The sequence below is a fragment of the Melospiza georgiana genome, chromosome Z, assembly GCF_028018845.1.
Source record: "Melospiza georgiana isolate bMelGeo1 chromosome Z, bMelGeo1.pri, whole genome shotgun sequence".
NCBI classification, from domain to species: domain Eukaryota; kingdom Metazoa; phylum Chordata; class Aves; order Passeriformes; family Passerellidae; genus Melospiza; species Melospiza georgiana.
Window position 1 is genome coordinate 856,715 of NC_080465.1, and position 19,530 is coordinate 876,244.

General features: G+C 41.1%; 1 protein-coding gene across 1 annotated transcript in view; it reads left to right on the top strand.

Moving 5' to 3' along the window:
• The window catches only part of MSH3 (mutS homolog 3), a 92,244-nt gene that overhangs the window by 66,811 nt on the left and 5,903 nt on the right, over positions 1 to 19,530 (top strand). The window contains exons 17-20 of the mRNA XM_058043454.1: positions 602 to 718; positions 2,268 to 2,375; positions 3,496 to 3,610; positions 6,072 to 6,229. Of these exons, the coding sequence (XP_057899437.1) occupies positions 602 to 718; positions 2,268 to 2,375; positions 3,496 to 3,610; positions 6,072 to 6,229 (498 nt within the window). The remainder of the gene's footprint in view (positions 1 to 601; positions 719 to 2,267; positions 2,376 to 3,495; positions 3,611 to 6,071; positions 6,230 to 19,530) is intronic.

Here is a 19,530-nt window from a genome sequence, read left to right on the forward strand (position 1 = left end):
TAATACAATTAGAGTGATAATAATTGGACAATTTGAATTAGGACAATATGAGACAATAGAAACAAAGAGTTACGGATGATCCGGGTATCTTTTCTGGGCAAAATAAGCCCAAAAAAGGCCCCACGTTAACAGAGGATTAACCCTTAAAAGCAACAGCCTGTTGCATATTCATACACCTCATCCAAGATGCATAAATTCCATTCAAACACAGGATTCTGTCTGGTCAGTGTCAACTTCTTCTGAATCCTAGCAGTGCCTTTGAGGTGGGAAGAAGTTCATTTCTCCTGATAATGGAGCAATAAATTCTCTTTCTCTGAAAGATTCAGGTCTCCTGTGGCTGCTGTCTCACTGCAAGCCCTTTCTTTATAAAAAATATCTTACATAGCATAGTTTCTATTTGAACATTTTGTTATAACCTAAAACTATATTTAACACACTACTTAAGAGAATTAACACAGCATCACTTTCTACCGCAACACATACAATATTAATTTGAACGTTAATGTGAACGCAATACGAATATTTGCGGAAAGCCGGTCGTAAAAGACATGCATTTTTCACTCTGGGTGAGCGCTGTGTGTCTCTGTCTCCCCCCGTGCAGCACCAAAGCCGTGAGCCGCTTCCACTCGCCGCTGGTCACGGAGAGCTACCGGCTCCTGCAGCAGCTCCGCGAGCAGCTGGCCCTGCTCTGCACCTCGGGCTGGCTCTGCTTCCTGGAGTGAGTGTCCCCCGCCGGGCCCTGCTCGGGGACAGCAGGGACAGGAAAACGCTGGTGTCGCCAATAGAGGCGGTAACGGGCGCTCAGAGCAACCTGGCCGCTAGTCAGTTCAGTGCTCTTCTTCCTTTAAACCAGTTAAACTGGTTCAGGACTGAGCCCCATTCCTGACACCAGCAGTGGGGTCTCTGCCTTTTAAGGTTCTGGTGAAAACACACGGTTAAGTATGCAAGATGTTTCCCAAACTCTGAGAAATAATACCACAGCGTTAAAAGTCTGAAAGTACAGCTGACTCTAAGTGGAACTGAGCCTAGTGGGTTTCATTGGTTTTATTATATTACTTATTAATATTACACAGTAGTTTTATTGTTTTTTATATCTTGTATGCTACCTTGACCGTGAGAGTTTGTTAGAAGGTGGTGGGAGTTTCATTGTCCCTCACGTCTGGCATGTGTGTTTGTCTGACATCAGAGTTTTCAGTGGGGTTATTTGCCTGTGTAGCCAAAGGATCTTCAAAATGGGAGTTTAAAAATACTTCCTGAACTTCTGAATGCCTCTGCTATTTTTTACTTGTATGAATTGCAGAACTGCTGAAATTGTTCCTCCTGTCATGCAGTGATAGCTTGCAAGACCTTAACAAGTCCCTGCTCAAATTGTCTCACTGGATTTGCTTCCCATTAGGAGCCCAGAAATTCTGAAAACTGAGTAGAAACTGGAAAGTCATTCCAATTGACACTTCTCGAGTTGTGTTTCCTTTGCAGTGCTATAAAAGAGTTATCTCCATGTTCACTTGTCTGTTCTCAGCAGTGCTGTAGGAGGGCAGCGGACAAAAAGGAAAGACCTGTGTGTAGGAAAGTGCTCTTCTTTCCCACCCCTCCATTTATTTGTGTCTTTGTTTATTAAATTTTGCTCCCCTGCTGGTTTTATATTCCATATTGTAGCTTTGAGACTAGGAGGGAGGAAAAAAGAAATTCCAGAGGACTAAGAGAATGAACTCCACTGAAAACTCTGTTCTCCTGATAATGGCCTTATTGTGCTGGGAAGCAGCACCATAAATTGAAAATGAATTCTTGAATTTTCTGTAGTAGATACCACAATTCATTGAAATTTTAGACAACTCCTGTGTTCAGAGACTCTTAGTTTGGTTCTTCTTTGACTGTAACTTACAGCTGAATCAACAGCTGAGGCTGAATCAACAGCTGGATCCAGCTGCTGGTATTCTGTATAAATTCTGATAAATTGTGGCCTTTTTGTACACCTCATTTAGGCAGCAGGGATCAACTGCTGACCCTTTATCAGCTATCTAATGAATTTAATTGTGCCTGATTTTCTGTGCTTGAAATCTAATTCACTGTTAGAATGGGAGGTGAAGTCCACCTTGGTCCTCATGTTCTGTCTGATGCTGTGCTGGGAGATTTGGATTCAGAGTGACTTAAAGAGCACAGGAGCCCTGTGAGGAGCTTGCACGGGGTGCATTTTGACAATCCTTTTGTGTTTGTGCGGAATTGTTTCTTTCCCTGTTTTTGTGTAACTTTTCCCCGTTCTGATGCAGCCGTTTCAGTGAACATTATCACCCCGTGTCTAAAGCCATTTGTCACCTAGCAACTGTGGACTGCCTGTTCTCATTGGCCCAGGTGGCCAAACAAGGAGACTACTGCAGGTAATCAATTTTTAATTTTTAATTTTTTTACGTAGGATTGCATACGGAATTATAAGAGCGTACTTAAAATAAATTATGTTTTAATATGTACGCCGTGATAAAAATCACTACTAAAATTGTTTACAGTAGTTTCAACTTAATCTGATTTTGCAGAGCAGCACTTCTGGACTTAATGCAAATTTGTAAACATTGCAGTTCCAATTTGACATCCTAATGTTTGTTTTTGACCTGAGTCTAGTAGGTTATATCTTACTTACACGTACATAAATGCTGGACTTTTTTTATGTCTTTCTGTAAAAAATTACTGTTTTTTTATTCTCAGAGAGGTCTGATTTTATGCTGTCTTTCTAATACCTTAGAGTCTGTGGTATCTGAGGTGTGTTTGAAAGGTGTATCTCAGGTAATTAATAGTAAATATTAGCTGTAGCTTGCAGAGCAGTGGTGATGCCTCAGCTGGGCTCATGTGTAAGAGCTGAGCTGCTGCTTCTGCCCCAGACCACAGACAGGTAGGGGGCTGACCAGAAATCCACTTGCAAATACTTCTGCTTTGATACAACATTAAAGATAATATTAATCACTCCTGGGCTCTTGGGATTTTCTGTGTCTCTCTATCAAAATCTCTTTGAAAATAATTGCTCACTTATTTCGGTGTACTGAGATGGGAAAACAAACCGAAATCTGATTAATTCACTGTGCAGAATGTAAATAATTCACTGAATTTCAGAGTGGCTTCATAAACTAGCAGGAAGGAGACTTCTCAGTGAAACCTCAGCTGCGGGGAAGGCGTCAATAATTAATTATGGAGGGCTGCTGAAGGAAGGACTGGACTTCAGTGTTACTTTGGAGGGATGCTTTGTGGTTTGTGGGGATTTCAGTCCTAAAATTCTGTGGCTTTATTTTTCTCAGAGAAAGTATTCTTCACAAAGTATTTTCCTTAGCAATACTTGATGGCGGTAATTAATTTTTATAATTTGTATCTTTTTCCACAAAAACTTACATCACAGGGGTCAGTCCTGCAGGCTTCAGTTACAGTAGTTTTACATATATGATATGATATGATATTATATTATTACATACAGTTACAAAGAACACTGAGATTAATACCTTTCCTCCTTTGCAGGCCAACTGTGCAAGACAGTCGTCGTGAAATAACCATAAAAAATGGGAGGCACCCTGTGATTGATGTTCTGCTGGGAGAGCAGGACCAGTACGTCCCAAACACCACCAGCCTTTCAGTGAGTACCCAGAGCTGGCTGAGCTTCCAAACCTTCCAGGGCAGGAGTGAGGGCTGGGCTGGGCTCCTGGGGCAGTGAGGGGGAATGGGTGGTTTAAACCACGCTGGGCTGCATTTCAGAGAGGTGCTGCTAGATGTCACCACGTCTGTTCTGTCCCTCTGCTGATTCCTTGCTGCCAGGTGCTCTCCTCACAGCCCTGCTCAGTCAGTCTCAAGGCATGAAGAAAAGGAAGGTAATCTCAAAGTTAGGGAAATGAGGTTAAATAATCAAATGGTTATTTTCAAAAAACAAGTGAATAATTACAGGGTTTTTAACAGTGTCAGTGTAGGGAGTCTGCATTTTGACAAACTCTTATCTAGTTCTTGGTATCTTTTAATATGCAAAATACAAACTATGGGTTCAATTTTTCAGATTAATTCTAAGATTGCTTGTATTTTTAAATGTGTTTTTCTACAGTTTCCTTTCTCTATGGAAATATTAGTGTCATACAGTCTTTTTTTCCTGATAAACTAAAATCTGTCTTTTAAATTACATGCCTGTTTGAAGCTTTTCGTTAAATATTTATCTCTCCATATACTTTTATAAATATTAAATAGCTGTTCTTAATGAATATAAAAGATATCCTCACAACTTCTCTCTTCCTCTTTATGCAGTAAATGTAGGAAAGGTATGAAACAGCTGCCGGAGTGGGACATTGCTGTAAAAACAGCATTCAGATTTGTGTGTATTTCTTGGGGAACATTTTAAAGTGCTGTTCTGTACTGAACAATGCTACAGATATTTTGCAATACATCAGAGAATGTTTTCAAAATTATTTGTCAACTCCAAACAAGTGACAGATGGCACTTCCAAAAAAATTCAGCATGTCATTCAGGAATCATCATGCACTTTTCCCTCTTTAGTCCCATTCTTATGTTGGCTTTCTAAATACTGAATATTACAAAACCAAGTGATCACAGCAGAATCACTTTTGCTTCTACAGTTCTTTGAGTTCTCTTTTTCTTGAGAGAGGTGGGTGGGAACCAGTTTATTAAGGTATCTCCAGTTTTCAACTGATGTGTTTGAATCAGCAGGAAAATACATCTCCTGTCATGTTGTCAGCTGAAATGTTGTCAAATATCTAACTGAGGAAAAGCTTTTTTTTTCCCTTAATCCCCTGAAATAAACAGCTTATTTTTCCATTCCCCCTGTTCTCCTCAAACATTTGGGGGTTGTTTTAGAATTGTTTTCTTCAGCCGTGGATTCCGGTGGGATTTTGGCTGTGAGGACAGAGGGGTTCTGTGGTCTGGTGCTGCAGCAGATGGTGAGAACCAGAGCCCTGGCAGAGCAGCATCAGCCCCACAGCACGGCTGGAGGGAGCCTGGACAGACACCAGACACATGCCAAAAATTCATGGATCCTAGCATTCTGGCTTGGAGTATCTGTAAATTCTGTTGTGCTGAGCCCTGGCAAAGTCTTGGTAGCAGTACTGAGTTACACTTTGGAGGCTGGAATGTTTCGAAATTTGTTCTCAAGTAGTCATGTGCACTTCATTACATGCAATCTTTTATTCCCAATAATGGCATTATTTAGATTTTGACTGCATTGTGACTTCTGTATGGTTGAGTTTTTTTTTTTTTTTGCATAAACTGATCAGCTTTTTGCATGATATAAATACTGATGTCCTGTGTCTTCTCCGATACCTGATTTATAACATAAATGACAGTGCTGGCTGTGTTTTGTGTGTGTTCCTGTGAACAGAATGAGAGCCCAGTCTGAAACCCAAGTCTGTGAGGATTCTGAGACCTGCTGCATGGAGATTTGTTGGTTGCTGTAACCACAGTGCCTGATCAGTGCCAAGCTCCCCGCGTGGTGTGACTAATGTCATTGTGCACAGCTTGTCCTGTCTCCTTGTCTCTCCCACGGGGCAGTGCAGACTGCTGGCTTCCCTTCAGATCATCTCTTGGTGCATTTCATCAGATGCACCCCTGGGATACTCTAGCTGCTTGATGTCCTTGCATAACTCAAGCTCTTGGTCTCGACTCAGGCTGTGAGAAAGCTTTACAGGTTCATTGACAAGTTTTAATTTTGTATCAGCAGTTGTCTTGCACTTGAGGAACACAATTTTATTGTGGAGCTGCAGACACATAGCAGTACTGTGGGGAGTCTCACAGCTGAGTTCTTGCATCTGATCTCATTTGCTTGGGTCTGGTTTTAATGATGAGAGACACTGATGGAGTTTGGGCATGGTCTGCTCACAGCATCTGTGTTGCAGTCAAATACTGCCAGACTCAGGAATGTCTTGATGCCTTCTGGTAGCCACTCTGAATGCCCTTCTGTCATACCCAGCCAGGCAGTTATGAGTATAAAATCCAGATCTTCCCATTTGACAGTGAGAGCTCAGACTGGAGAGCACACCATACTTCCTGATAGAAGCACCATGTGCAGGGCAGTGTATTTCACCACTGTTTTGTGTTTCCAGGGAGATGGTGAAAGGGTCATGATAATAACTGGGCCCAACATGGGAGGGAAGAGCTCCTACATCAAGCAAGTGGCACTGATCACAGTCATGGCACAGATTGGCTCTTTTGTTCCTGCAGAAGAGGCCTCAATTGGCATTGTGGATGGAATTTTTACCAGGTAACCTCTCGAAACTGGAAATGCTGCTGTGGCAGAGGGTGTGTGTATCAAAGTATAACTTAATTTTTCATTTACAACTTGAAAATTTATGCCTGAAGTTTCCTTTTTTTTTTTTTTTTTCATTTTAGAGGCACTTTAGGTTCATTGCTAGGTTTTGATTTCAGTTTTTTGGTGAGCTATGGTACTTGTTTTGTAATCTTTGAATCTTCAAGGGGTAAAAATTTTAATGTGTCTGTCTTGATTAACATCCAGGTATCTAGCTTACCTGCCTGAATGGATATTTCAGCCACATTTATGCTGCTGGGTGGTGGCCAGATGTTTCCCCTAAAATGAATGTTGTCAGCTTTTAAAATCATGTCACAGTTTCTGCTCTGAAGCGCTGTTGTATACACTCACAATATTACAGACTGAAAATTTTGGGCTGCATATATTTCACACCTAATCTCCTTCCTGTACTATCAGTCCTAAACACACTTACTCCTCACTTGATGTCCTTTTAAGAATGAATAATGACAGTTTATTTCACTATCTCATTCTTGAGACATTGCTGAGTAATTTGTAAAAATTATCTGTAGAGTCAAAACTCTGTATGTTATAATCTAATATTGCTAGGGTTTATTGCCTGATTTCCCCCCTTTTTCTTCAGTAATTACTTTAATTAGTCAAAGTCTTGTGTTAGCAGTGGTATTTGAGGTGGATTATCATGCGTGGTTATAAGTTTCACAGCAATCAGGTGCCTAAGGTGGAATTTCTGGAAATTCCTGTTCTGTGATGCCAGTGTGCATTCCAGAGGTAACTTTTAATCAATCTGAGGTGCTACTCACCTGCAATTGCTTCATCCTACAAAAGTGTTGTGTTTGTACTTTCCGCTGTGTCACGACAAAACCAAATGAAGATCCCACCTTGGTGCAGGTCACTGCCAAGCACAGCAGCAAACCATTTGTATCCTCTTCCCAGAAGTGACTCGAGGTGACAATTCAAAACGCTTCACTTTTTTCCCCACCCTGTGTTGGAAGTAATGAGCTGGTTTGTGATACAGGAGGGGCATTGCAGCACCACTGAGCATTTGGACATTATTTTTGTCTTCCTCTGGGGTTTGTAGCTGGACATGGAGTACTTCACTTGGATTCTCACTGCCTTAAATTCTAATCATGCACACACTCAAGCTGAGTATCTGCTTTCCTCTGCTTTTCCTAGACTGTCATTGCAAAAGGATGATTTCTGCAAAAAATACTAAGAAATATGACACAGTCATTGGGAGAAATGTTTTGTTTTGGGCCTGCTTGAAAGAGAATAAATTGGATTTTTATCTGTGTTCCACTTGTTCCCCAGTGTATTTGCCTGATTCTACTTAACTTCTCTCTGTATTAGAATAAAACCCAAGTACTTTTCTCATAGTGTGGGCAAAGGCAAAACTTCTGCTTTCAGACTTACAGGCAAGCAGTCACAGTGTGTTTTTTACTCTGTGAAGTTTCAGACCATTTAATTTGTAGCCCAGTCACATATTAACACAAAGGATGGGGGTTTTTTTCCCCCTTGTCTATATTACTTTTGGAAGTTCAGCTGGATGTGCCATTCCCCATTTAATGTGATACGTGTCAAACACCAGATAAATAGGTGGAAGAATTACTGAAATTCTTGTAATTACACCAGCAATTAAGAGTAAACTAATTGACTAAATATTAATCAGGAAAAAATTGATAATAATTTTTAAGATAGAAGTAGTCGTGCATCAGTTAAAAGGTAACGGGGAAAAAAAAGGAGAAAAGGAATGGGGTAGAAGATTCTGCTCAAGGTATACAGAGATCATTCAAGGAGGCACCTCACTTTTGGTTGGTTTGGGTTTTTTTGGGGTAGGTTTTGGGTTTTTTTGGGGTTCTGGCAGAGGTCCTAAACTGTCTAAGTCTGTCAGGCAGGTTAATGTGGTGTTGCATTCAGGGAATTTCTCAGCCATGTGAAGTTACCCTTGAAATAGTTTTTAATGCCTGGTTTAAGGAAAGAATCAATAAACCAACTGCCACAAAAAGCTTGAGGTTTGATGCTTTTTTCTAAAGCCTCAGCTTTTGCTCTGTCCTCTCCTCTGGTAGAGAATGACCTGGAAGAGATCAGAGACTTTCTCTTAACTCCCACCCAATTTTGGTTTTTTTTTTTTTTTGGCTTCACCTGCTGTGCTTTTTTTTTTTTGCGGGTTAATTTTGTTTGGATTTTTTTATTGTTAAGTTTTAATTTTTTTTTTTGTGATAACAGCTATGTAGACCTCCTTTCTGCACTGCCATCCCAGGCCACAAGGTCTTGCTGGAGAAAATGCGAATTTCCATTTTGTTGCTGATAACTCCATTTTTAATACTGCCTTTTAATACTTCATTTTAAAACTGCATTTTTAATACTTCAAAACCTTACCATGGGAAGGTGTCAGTCTCCAAGGTGCTTGCATCGCTGCTGTGGTGATGTTTTGGGGCATGCTGTTAGTGTGGTACCCCTGCAGGAGAGAGAGTGAGGGATGCTCAGGGATGCAGGGAAGGATGCAGGGAGGGATCAGCCAGTGATGCTGTACAAGCTGGCTCTGTGAGGAATTCTTTGCACCAGGGTGAGCAAGAGTTCATGATAAACCTTTCTCCAGTGCCTCTTTTGGTTTGTAGACTGCATCTTCCAAGAGTGAATTTATATAGGTTTAAGGGATTTGTATCCCCGGGATTTGTGTCTTGTTTTCCAAGTAGGGTTTCCATGGAAATTGAAAGGTTGCTACTATGGTTATTCCTTGTGATATATTGTGCTTATATGGGATAGCATCTCTAAATTGACTTTACATACTGGATTACACCAAATGTTTTGAAAGATGCAAGAGGAATTGCTTACAGGTGGAGTGGATCTTTCTTCACTACTGGGTAGGTAAGACAGGGACAGTGCTGAGCCTAGCCCAAATTATGGGGAGGAACCAGGATTTTGAGGATGTTGGCTGGTTAGTATTTTCTTTTTTTTCCCTTCTCCAAAGGAGATAATGTTTACTTGTAATCTTTTCTTAAAGAATTTCAACCTAATCAGTGAATTAATTATATTTAAAAAATTTAGAAGGGTTTTGAAGAGGTTGACATCCCATCCATATTAACTTTTAATGGGATTTGGATATTTGATTCTCTGATGTTTGAAAATTCCCATCCAAGTTTCTACTTGCAGTAAACAGGCTTGTTTTCCACTCTACAACCAACCCTCAGTTTTTGTTAGCTCTAATACAGTCAATCAGACACTGGAATTATTATGCTCTGTGTGTGTGTGTGTGTGAGCAGGGAGACCAAGCAAGGGTGGACATCCATGTATGGAGGAATTAATGACAAGAGTTCTGCTGGTCTAATCATGCCCTGGGGAGGGGTGGTTGAATAAAGCTGACCTCTGCAGAGGTCCCTCTTCTAATCAATTATTGATAGAATTTCCCACTGCTAGGAGGCTTTGTCCTCTTTCCTGTGGGCCAACAGTAGCTGTTCATGGGAGTCCATGTTCCAAATTGGGAGGGAGAGGGAGAATGCTACAGCACTTTGAAGGCAAAATGTCTTCAAATAAACAAGATAATTAGCAGTTCAGGTTACCAAGTGCCTTCCAGACTTTAAGAATCAATTCTTGGACATCACAGGCTGCCATCAGAAAGAATCGTGTCAAGGAGAGCAACCCCTGCCAGCGCCAGGTGATGGTACAGGGACAGAGTAATTTCCTTCCTAGAGCACTTACCTGCCTGGATTTCTCTTCCTGTGTTGAAATAAGAGCTATTTTCACTTATTCCAGGGAGCTGGCACAGTCACTACAGTGACCCACACCTTGCAGTGAGGTTTCATCCCCGCCAGGCTGGAAATGCTGTTAAAGCATTGACTTTAATCCTCATGGTATCCAACACACCTGGAATTGTCTGTACTGTATGTAGAGAAGGCAGGGATGGAGGGGGCTGACAGTGCAGGATAGTTCCTTCACATCACAGGATCTGTATTCAGGTGTAAAGAACTTTCTTCTGCATTTTCTCCTTGTAACAGATGATTTAGATGTATTTTTAGCTTGGAGGGACGTCTTTAATTGCTGAGTCTGCAATGGAGGTGCTTGCTTGTTTCAGATTCCTTTATATATATGAAAAAGTTGCGTAAGCAGATGGTGATTGCTCACCTTGGCTAGGGAGGGATGTTTTTTAATTGTAGCTTGTATTACACGTCTGTATACAGAGTCCCTCAGACAGACATGGCCACGATGGAATCCTGGGTCTGTCTGTCCCAGCTCTGAAGTTACATCACTGTTTTGGTATTTTATAATCCGTTGTTCTTGTATAATGATGTAGAACATGTGTAAAAGCAGTCTGTTCAATTAAAACCAGAGCACAGAAATCTTTGGGCAGCTGAACACTGAAATAGTGGAGGAGTTTCATCCCCCTCACCAATGGCCTTAGTTGGGTCACATAAATTCCAGCCACCAAGGGCCAGTCCCACCTTGTGCCTTGGAGTGGCTTTTCTGAGTTAGTTTATGGGTTCAGTACAGGGAGGGGATTTTGATCACTTCAAGGAACAACAGAACTGAGAGCCTTTCCAAGTGAAAGTCCTGTTCAAAACTGCGTTTGAGGTCTATGGGAGTGTCAGCTGTGTCCTCCCAGCTGTGACTGAGGTGACACAGCTCAGGTGGTGAACACACCTGTCACACACATCTTTTATGGAAAATCCCTTCCTTAGGATTTTCCCTCCTGAGAAGCTGAGGCTTTCGGAACAAAATGTAAACATTGATTATCTGCTGCTGTGGAATGCAACAGGTGCATCTGGGATTGGGCTCATGTGGTTGTTTCTAATTAATGGCCAATCACAGCCCAGCTGTCTTGGAGAGAGAGCCCCAGCCACAAACCTCTGTTATCATTTCTTTCCTATTCTATTCTTAGCCAGCCTTCGGATGAAACCTTTTGTACTCTTTTAGTCTAGTTTTAATGTAATATATATCATAAAATACTAAATCAGCCTTCTGAAATGTGGAGTCAGATCCTGCTCTCTTACCTCATCCAAGACCCCTGTGAACTCAGTCACACACACCCAGAAGTGCCCATGAGATAATCCTTTTCCAAGAGGCAGAACTGGTGTGAGGAAAGCACTCTTCTCCTGCCCTCCCCAGTGTTTGGACAGAGTGACCATGCATGTTTTATCCCTACTGTTCATTCCAGGTTAAAGAAAAAATGGTATTATATCATCAGCTGGGGTCTCTGCACAGACCACAAACAGGACAGGGCTGTTGGGAACTGCCTTGAGCTGTTTGATTCTCCAGCATCACTCTCACTCCATGGCTATGGCAATGGAAGGTGCCAGCAGCTCACATCCCAGGCAGCAGACACAGAACTCAATGTCACACCTCACTTTATGAGTTTTGTGACCAACCACACAAAGCAAAAGCACACTGACAGTATTTATATCTGTACAGCGTATATTCTATATTGACAGTAGTTCTGTCCAACCACTATGAGCACAGGTACCTTTGGTTAAACAGTGCTGGCTTATTTCAAATGCAATACCTGCTTGTGAGCCTTCAAACACAATGCACACAGCTCCATTATTAAGCTTCAACATTCCTAATATCTGGCTAGATAAACTTTTCTGCAGCTTAGGGAGTTGTTCTAGACAAGCATTAATACGCAGACCATTGTTCTGCTTGTCCTTGCTTTTCTACAGTTTAAATAATTTTTCTGCTGCCCAATCTCATGGCTGCTGCTTGGCTCCCGTCACAGTTCTGCTGTCTCTGGGGCCTTTTGCAGCTTTCCCAAACCCCTCTGATTCTGTGGTTCCCACAGTGTTACTTATACGTACACCTGGCTGAACATGGTGACATGATGAGATTCAGTCTCTTTCTATCTTTGGGAAGCCGCTGGAGCAGCCAGGGCATTTCCTCAGAGTCCCTCTAGGAGGGGACTCGGTGCTGTTCTGCCAGCTGGGGGCTGTGCTTCCCTTGCTCAGGTGGGATGTTCAGCTGGTCTCAAACCCACTCAGACCAGGTGTGGCCCGTTCCACTGAGGTTTGTGAGCGCTGCACGAACCTCACGGGGTGAAAACCTCACAAAACCCACGTGGAAGACAGCATAGTGGCATTAAAAGCAAAATCAGTGTTTGAATGCCTGCTCGAGTGGTGTGCCTGGCGCTGCTCATCTCCATCATCCTGTGAGCAGAGAGGCGCAACAGTCACATGCATTTGGGCTCACAGAGATGGAAGGGGAAGGGGCATTTGTGTCCCAAAGTGACATTTCTGGCATGATTTGCCTACAGGCATTGTGGATCCTCTCACAATTTTTTCCTGTGCCCTGACTGTTGTCACCTGAAAGAGATTTATGGGGCAGAAATTAAGGGAGTGTTTGTGGCTGTGTCCCTGTAGGATTGTGCAGGGTGAATGGAGCCCTCAGCCTCTTCCCCACAGCTGGAAAGAATTGCTTTTAGAGCTTAGAGGACAGTTTAGAGATGGAGGACTTCTCCAAAGGAAACTGAAAAGAACCCAAGGAAACTCAGTCCTCATTACTCCAGACTTCTGGAGAGGCCATGTACCAAACAAGCCATAGTACTTTCTTCTTTATGGTTTATTAAAATGTCTGTTTTTCTGATCTGTAAGTGGTGGAATTACTCTCCAAAAGGTCAGGCCTTATAATAGATGTATTGTGAGTGTTACCTCCCTGAATACATTTACAGCTATTTAATTCTGACAACTTGACAAAGTCCTATTACTGTTTCACAAGTGTGTGGAGCTGAAAGAAACAAGTAGACAAACATTTCATTTTAACTGGATGAAATGTGCATACCTGTGGCATTATCACAAATTTCAGTAAGGTTTGAAATCATGATGGAAAGCAAATATTGTGTGAATACCTGCAAGCTGACTTGGGATGCTTGTATTTCATTTTTTCTTTTATTTTTTCTTTTCTTCATTCAAGTCTGAAAGGTACTTAAAAATGGCTGACTTTAGATTGCTTTTAGATTTACTTCGAGGTTAAAATGTTTCAGGGCTTGCTAAGAGTATATTTTGTAAGAATTCCTGAGAAAATCAGAAAGCACAGGATGGAGTGGGTACCTGAAGCAGGGAAAAGAACGTTCTGTCAAACTGGAAACTGTGTGGAAGATGTTCTCCAAGTGGTTTTTGCAACACATTGAGGCACATCACCTAAAAACAAAAGCAAAATAATACTCCTAAGTGTAAATGGATGTGACTGTTCCATTGAGGCAACCTTTCAGGGAAAAGGAATTCTCAACTTTTTGTAACTAGGCAAACCACGTTACACTTAATGTCATTCAGCCAGTTTCATTGGCTTATCAGAAGGGAGCTGCACAAGACAAGCACAGAGGGGGAAATAGTTGTATTTAAAATAATCAATAAATAACAAGCTCCAATATTAGAAATCATCCTAATTGCATAGGAATAGGCAAATATTGCTTCTCATTTTTATACCACTTGTGAATTTTTCTGGTTTAAACTCTAAAGACCAGAGTCCTACATTTTAAAAAATCCTTGTTTCCATTTATTTCTTTATTAAGCTTTAATGATTTATTTGAAGCTTACAGGGCAAGATAATGAAGATAATTTTTCCTAGAAATACCAGTTAAAATCACAACACCTCAGACAAATGAAGGCTTTCATCTAGACTACTTCTTCATAATCAGAAAAATCTAGGCTGTGAAACCAGTGGGGAGGTGACAGCAGTGTTTGGCAGGTTTTGCAGGTGTGTACAGAAAGCACCAGGAGATTGATCGCTGAGTCAAAACTGTGGAGGAGTTTATCTCAGCTGAACAACTTGTTTGTACAGAACCTGGTTTTGACCAGAACTTTGGGGATTTTTAAAAAGTTCTTTAAACCTGAAAATAAATGTTTAAATCATTCAGATCTTCCTTTGGAAAAAAAAGAAAATTAGAACAAATAGAAAAAAGTCTCTCAATTTGCCTGAGCAGTTAGACTCTGAAAGATAATGGTCAGAAAATTAAAAAATCAAAGGTACTTGTCCAGGTCTTTGTTTATTTTATATATATGTGGTGAAGCTTAGTGGTTCTGCCATGCACATTGATTTATTTATTGTGCAGAAAAGAAGGGAGCTGTTCTCACAAAGCAATCCCAAGTGAATGGCAAGTCCACATGAGAATTTTATATACTGACATGCCAAGAAAGTATTGTTTGTATTGAAAGCACAATGAGTCAGACCAACAGAACTTTTAGCTGTCAATAACCCCAAAGTAATTTTCAGAAATGTTACTTCTTTATGGCACAGTAATTTGCTTCATTTTGTTCCTCCTTAATTGTATTTTTGTTTACTGCCAGAGTAACAAGAATTACTTAAGCCTTTCATTTATGCTCACAATCAATCATGTAATTGCACCTCTGGGGTAAATTGTTCCCATCTTTCGGGGAAGAACAGGGTGCAGTATTAAGTACATTGCACCATTTTTTATCATGTGGAGATAGCTTTGGTTTGGATTTAAAAAAAAAAAAAAGGAATAAGCTAAAGTTGTAGTTAGTGTTGTTAAACTGAAGAATTATTTTGTTCTGTTTTTTCTAGAAAAGTTGTGTCTTGGACGTACCACAGTGCATTTGAGCTGTAATTGCTTCTGACAGTGTTCTGTGGCTCTGTAGGAACAAGTTAAGGCGGGCTGTGCATGTATCTGTAGCTAATTTGGTTTCATGTCTCTGCTCATTTCACAGAAACATGCATCTGCAGTGTGAGGTGTGCATCTTTTCTACATGGAGCGCTGCCGTGTTGCACCAGGCAGACAGCCTGTGGGGTGCCTGCATGCTGTTGGGTGAAGCGTGGCTGCAGGCAGCCCTTGGTGTGCCGGGCTGAGATGTGCCCTGGAGATGCACCTGAGGCAGAGCAGGGCGCTGTTCACTCCCAGGGCACTCACAGGGCTCCTGATGGGCTGCAGCTGCAGGGCCAGGGCGCGAGGAACCGTGCCTGCAGAGCTGACCAGCTGCTCACAGTGGGCTTGTATCGCCCTTTCCCAAACTCTTCCGTCCTATGGCTTGACCCAGTCACAGGTGGAATTGGATTGGCCTTGCTGCCCACAGGTCTAAAGGGGAAAAGTTCACGATTGTGCCGAGTGCTTCAGCCATTGTCCCTACTCTGTTGCTATAGTTCCTGCCCTTTAATCCCCCCTGGCCTCAATCCTTCAGCTACAAATGCACATTAACTTAATTACCTTGAGTTCCCTCCCTGGTGTCCCAAGCAGTGAGTGCAAACCTGTGCATATTTGAAGGTGTTGATTTGTCTCTGTTTTTTCACCTTCTTTAAGCTAATAGTGTTGACTCTCAAAGAAACACCTTGATTTGACTATCTGTTCTATAATTTATCCTTCAGCAAAATGTTTGCCCTCACAAGCTGGTCTTTCTCTTGACCACCAGTAACATTTTCACTGATAATTTAAAAGTCAGTGATGCATTTGCCCTAAGCAATGTAACAAGTATTTTTACCGAGTTCAAATGTTACTGAGAGTATCACTGCTGAATTTCAGAAAGCAAATTTACTGGGTGTTCCTCCCTAGGTAGCATGACATAAACTTTTGTAGTACCTGAGCTTCTGTTAGTCCATGAAGTGAGGGATGAGGGGTGCTGGTGGCTTCTGGTCCCTCAGGGCCTGCATTGACTCACAGGGATTCTGTCCTACCTGTCCTGTCAGTCCAGCCGAAGCTTTGGAAAAGATAGAGTGGGTGTTCTTCTTCCCTCTGGCTTTCAGGAAAAAAAAAATAAAATCAATGCACTTCACATCTTGAAAGTTAATCCTGTTAGAAATGTTTCTTTTAAAAGGCAGGCGTGCTGGTGTGTGCAGCATTCCCCTGTGGGCCAGCCCTAGAAGGAAAGGAGGATTTCAGTCATTATTTATTCTGGCTGCTTCAGTTACCTACTGATACTGAGAAGGGGGAAAAAAGATTTAGAAACCACTATGAAACTGAGTATTGAAATCACTTTGGACTCGCTTTTCTTTCTAGGATAATACAAAGTTTTTATCCCTCAGAGTCATTTAATATCTTCATTAATCTCTCAGTGACTGAGAGCATCACATATCTACAATAACATGCAAAAGAAAAATGTATTTTACATTGAATGCATTCTGTCAGGCTTCTCAACAGCTGTTCTCCTTAATTATGTAACCTACCATTGGTATTTCTTCATTTAAATTTGCAGATAAGCAGTTGTAGAGATGGTTGAGCACGTGTGGATGTAGACTGAAAACAGGTTTATGTGATGAGCATCCTTTGATTCCCTGTCATCATCCATGTAACTTGGCACGCTTCTTAGAAGTCACCCATGAATAATGCAAAAATAATAACTATCCTGATAGCCATGCTTCCCATCACACTTCTTTTTTTTTTTTTCCTAATTCTGTAATTACAGCCTCTGTAAATTATTTTTCTTTCTGTCAGTTTTTGGTCTGCATCAGTGGGATCTTGATGGAAACGAAGATGATGATGTACCAGTAGGTTGTGGGGGAGTGTGAAGCATTATTTTCTTGCCAGTGAGCTGTTACAAATTTGCACATGCAATCTCCTGAGGAATTACTTAATACATCTGCAGTGTCCTGCCCATCCCTGGTGGGCTGCCTGTGCCCACTGCCCTGGCCACACTGCTCTGCTGGGCACAGACAGGCTGTGGAGAGCAGGCCCCTGCCACCAGGAAAAGGGTGGGATGCAAGGCAGCAGCACGTCTAGACCTCCCTTCTTGTAAACTGGGTGTTTTAATTTAAATTACTCCTGTGCAAATGCAGTGATCTTTGAAATGACATTTCAGAGGGGTCTGTGTGAGGGAGTGAGTGGAATTGTAAAGTTACATTATAAATTTATTTTATTCATGGGGTTCTCAGTGTTATCTTTGAATCACGGAAAGGGATTTTTGTTGGTGCTGAGAGTGTTCTACACCTTATTCCTGGAGAAAAGAGTAATTTTCTTTTCATGTTAATTGTTCTTGACTTAGGTTTATTCTTCTGCAAAAGGTTCAATTTTTGCAGTAAGTATTTTAGGTGAGCTTCTCACCTAAACTCAGATGAATATTACTAAAATCAATGGGAAAACGTAGTTAAAGTTTGGGGTTTTTCCCCAGCATTTAGTATTCTATAGAGTAGGAATAAGTAAGTAGCACTGGGCTGTTGGCCGATGTTTGAAAATAAGGCTGTAGAGAATTGCTTTGCAGTCTTGTTTTCTGGGATTCACGCAGTGGAATGTTTCCACTGTGAGCTCCTGGGCTGCCTGTTCATTTCCACAAACTGAGAGAGAGATGCGCAGTGAAATAAGAGAGGAGTGAACTTCCTGGGGCCCTCACTGTGATCTCAAACCCAAGCCAGCTCTAAGAGCATGTGGGATAACTTCTTTTGAGAGGCAGTGCAGTTATATCTTACCCTCTGCAAATTAAATTACAGAACATTGCCTCTCTGCTGTTTTTTTCTGAGGCCTTTGACAGGAATCTTTGCTACTTGAACTGAGCACTGAAAACAGAAAATCCATCCCCTTTTTTTTTTTTTTTTTTAGTTTGCATAATAAATGGGTTGAACACCGTAAGATGAAGAGCTTTTAATTTTGCAGGATTTGGTTGGCTGTCAAAGAGACATTAAAACAAGTGTTTTCCAGCCAAATTGCATCTGCTGAGGAGTGATGGATCCAAAGAGACACTGCTCATGCTGCCTGTCTGCATGTTCCTTGTGGGCAGGACTGGAGAAGAAAAATTTAATGTTTTCATGTATAAAAACATTTAGGAGGAGATCTGCATTAAAATGTGGATTCCAAGGCACTGAGGAGTTCTGGAGAAGTTTGGTGGGGTTTATTATGGCTGTTTTAAATGTGAAAATAAACCCAAAAAAGGGTTGTTTAAGCAGTAGGTTTTGTGACTCAACAACTTTACTGTATCAGGAATAATAGAGCACAAAGTTAGGAGCAATGCCTTGCTACAAATTATCTGTTACTTTTATAAATGCAGTCATCCACACTAAAACAATTATTCCTGCTTATTTCTGGGATAACACTGCTCAGTATGTATGTGCAAAAAACTAAGTATAATTCTTCTACAGTAAAGGATAGAGGCAGAAAGAACAATTTTATCAATTTTCAAAAGATAACATTTAAGAGGTTTTATGTCATTTAAAAATGTACTGGTTTTTTAATCTGTAGTTAAGCCTGAGTTGGATTTGAATATTTTCAAATGCTGGAAAGAAAGACTTCTTCTCCAGCTGTCTCTAACAACAAGGGAAAGATAATACCAATTTCTCTTTGTATCTTGAGCATTTAGTGAGGAAGTTCAGGAAATTATTTTTGTGAATGCAAATTAGATACAAAGCAGGCTAAAATATTTTGTGGGCTCTGTGGAAATGATGCAATCCCAGAGAAAAATGGAAGCTCTGTGTGTAATCATCACGGGCACACAACAGACAGCCTGTGAGATGCTGTCCCTGTAAGGAAAAGCCAAGCAAGAAGTGAGAAAATAATAACGCCACTGATTGTAAGGTTGGAGGCTAACACTGAAGTTGTTCATTAAGGAGCCAGAGATTGTTCAAACATAAAAAGTATTTGTCATTCTGATTAATGTATTTGCAGTTAACAGTGTTAAAAAAGGTCTAAGTTATCCTGTTCTCTGTGGATCTGTGCAGTAAGGGGGATTGTTTGATTTTACAGCAGGGCGTGGTGCCTGACCCAAGCTGGGAAAGGGGCACAGGGGTGGTGGGGGGCACTGCGAGAAATTCACCAAAATCATTCCTAACCCAGCATTTGAAAGGATTACAGCAGTAAGTGGCTTAATGAAATGTTAATTTCACAAAACCTCATTATCCTGAGTTATACACTTAATTCAGAGAAAAATCATGTACAGCTGAATTAGCTTATGGCCAGAATCACCTGGTTTTTGGGGTATGTGGGAGTGTAATTTGTGTGTGTGTGTTTAAGCACACACTCAATAAAACAAAAACTCACTTTTCTCATATGCCCATCTCCAACCAAAGTAGTTAATTTATAACTGAAGATTTGCTTATTGTGCAGTTATGCATGATACCACGACAGATTTTCCAGGGCAGGGACCAGAGAATATATACAAATCATAGTTATACTGGGTCCAGCCTGCTTGGTTTTAGTCAAATGCTCTTAGTCATCCTCATAAAATTTTTTTGTATCTTGGTGGTGCCTCAGGAAGTCACAGAAGCAATTACAATAGAGATAAATCCAGCAAAAGACACAGAAAGAAACCACTATATTGGGCTTGTCTTTAAAGGTTCTGATTGGCTCTAACTACTGTAGTGGCCAGCTGTTAAATTCGGAAATATAATATACTAAACCCATGAGTTAGTTTTCCTTAAATCAG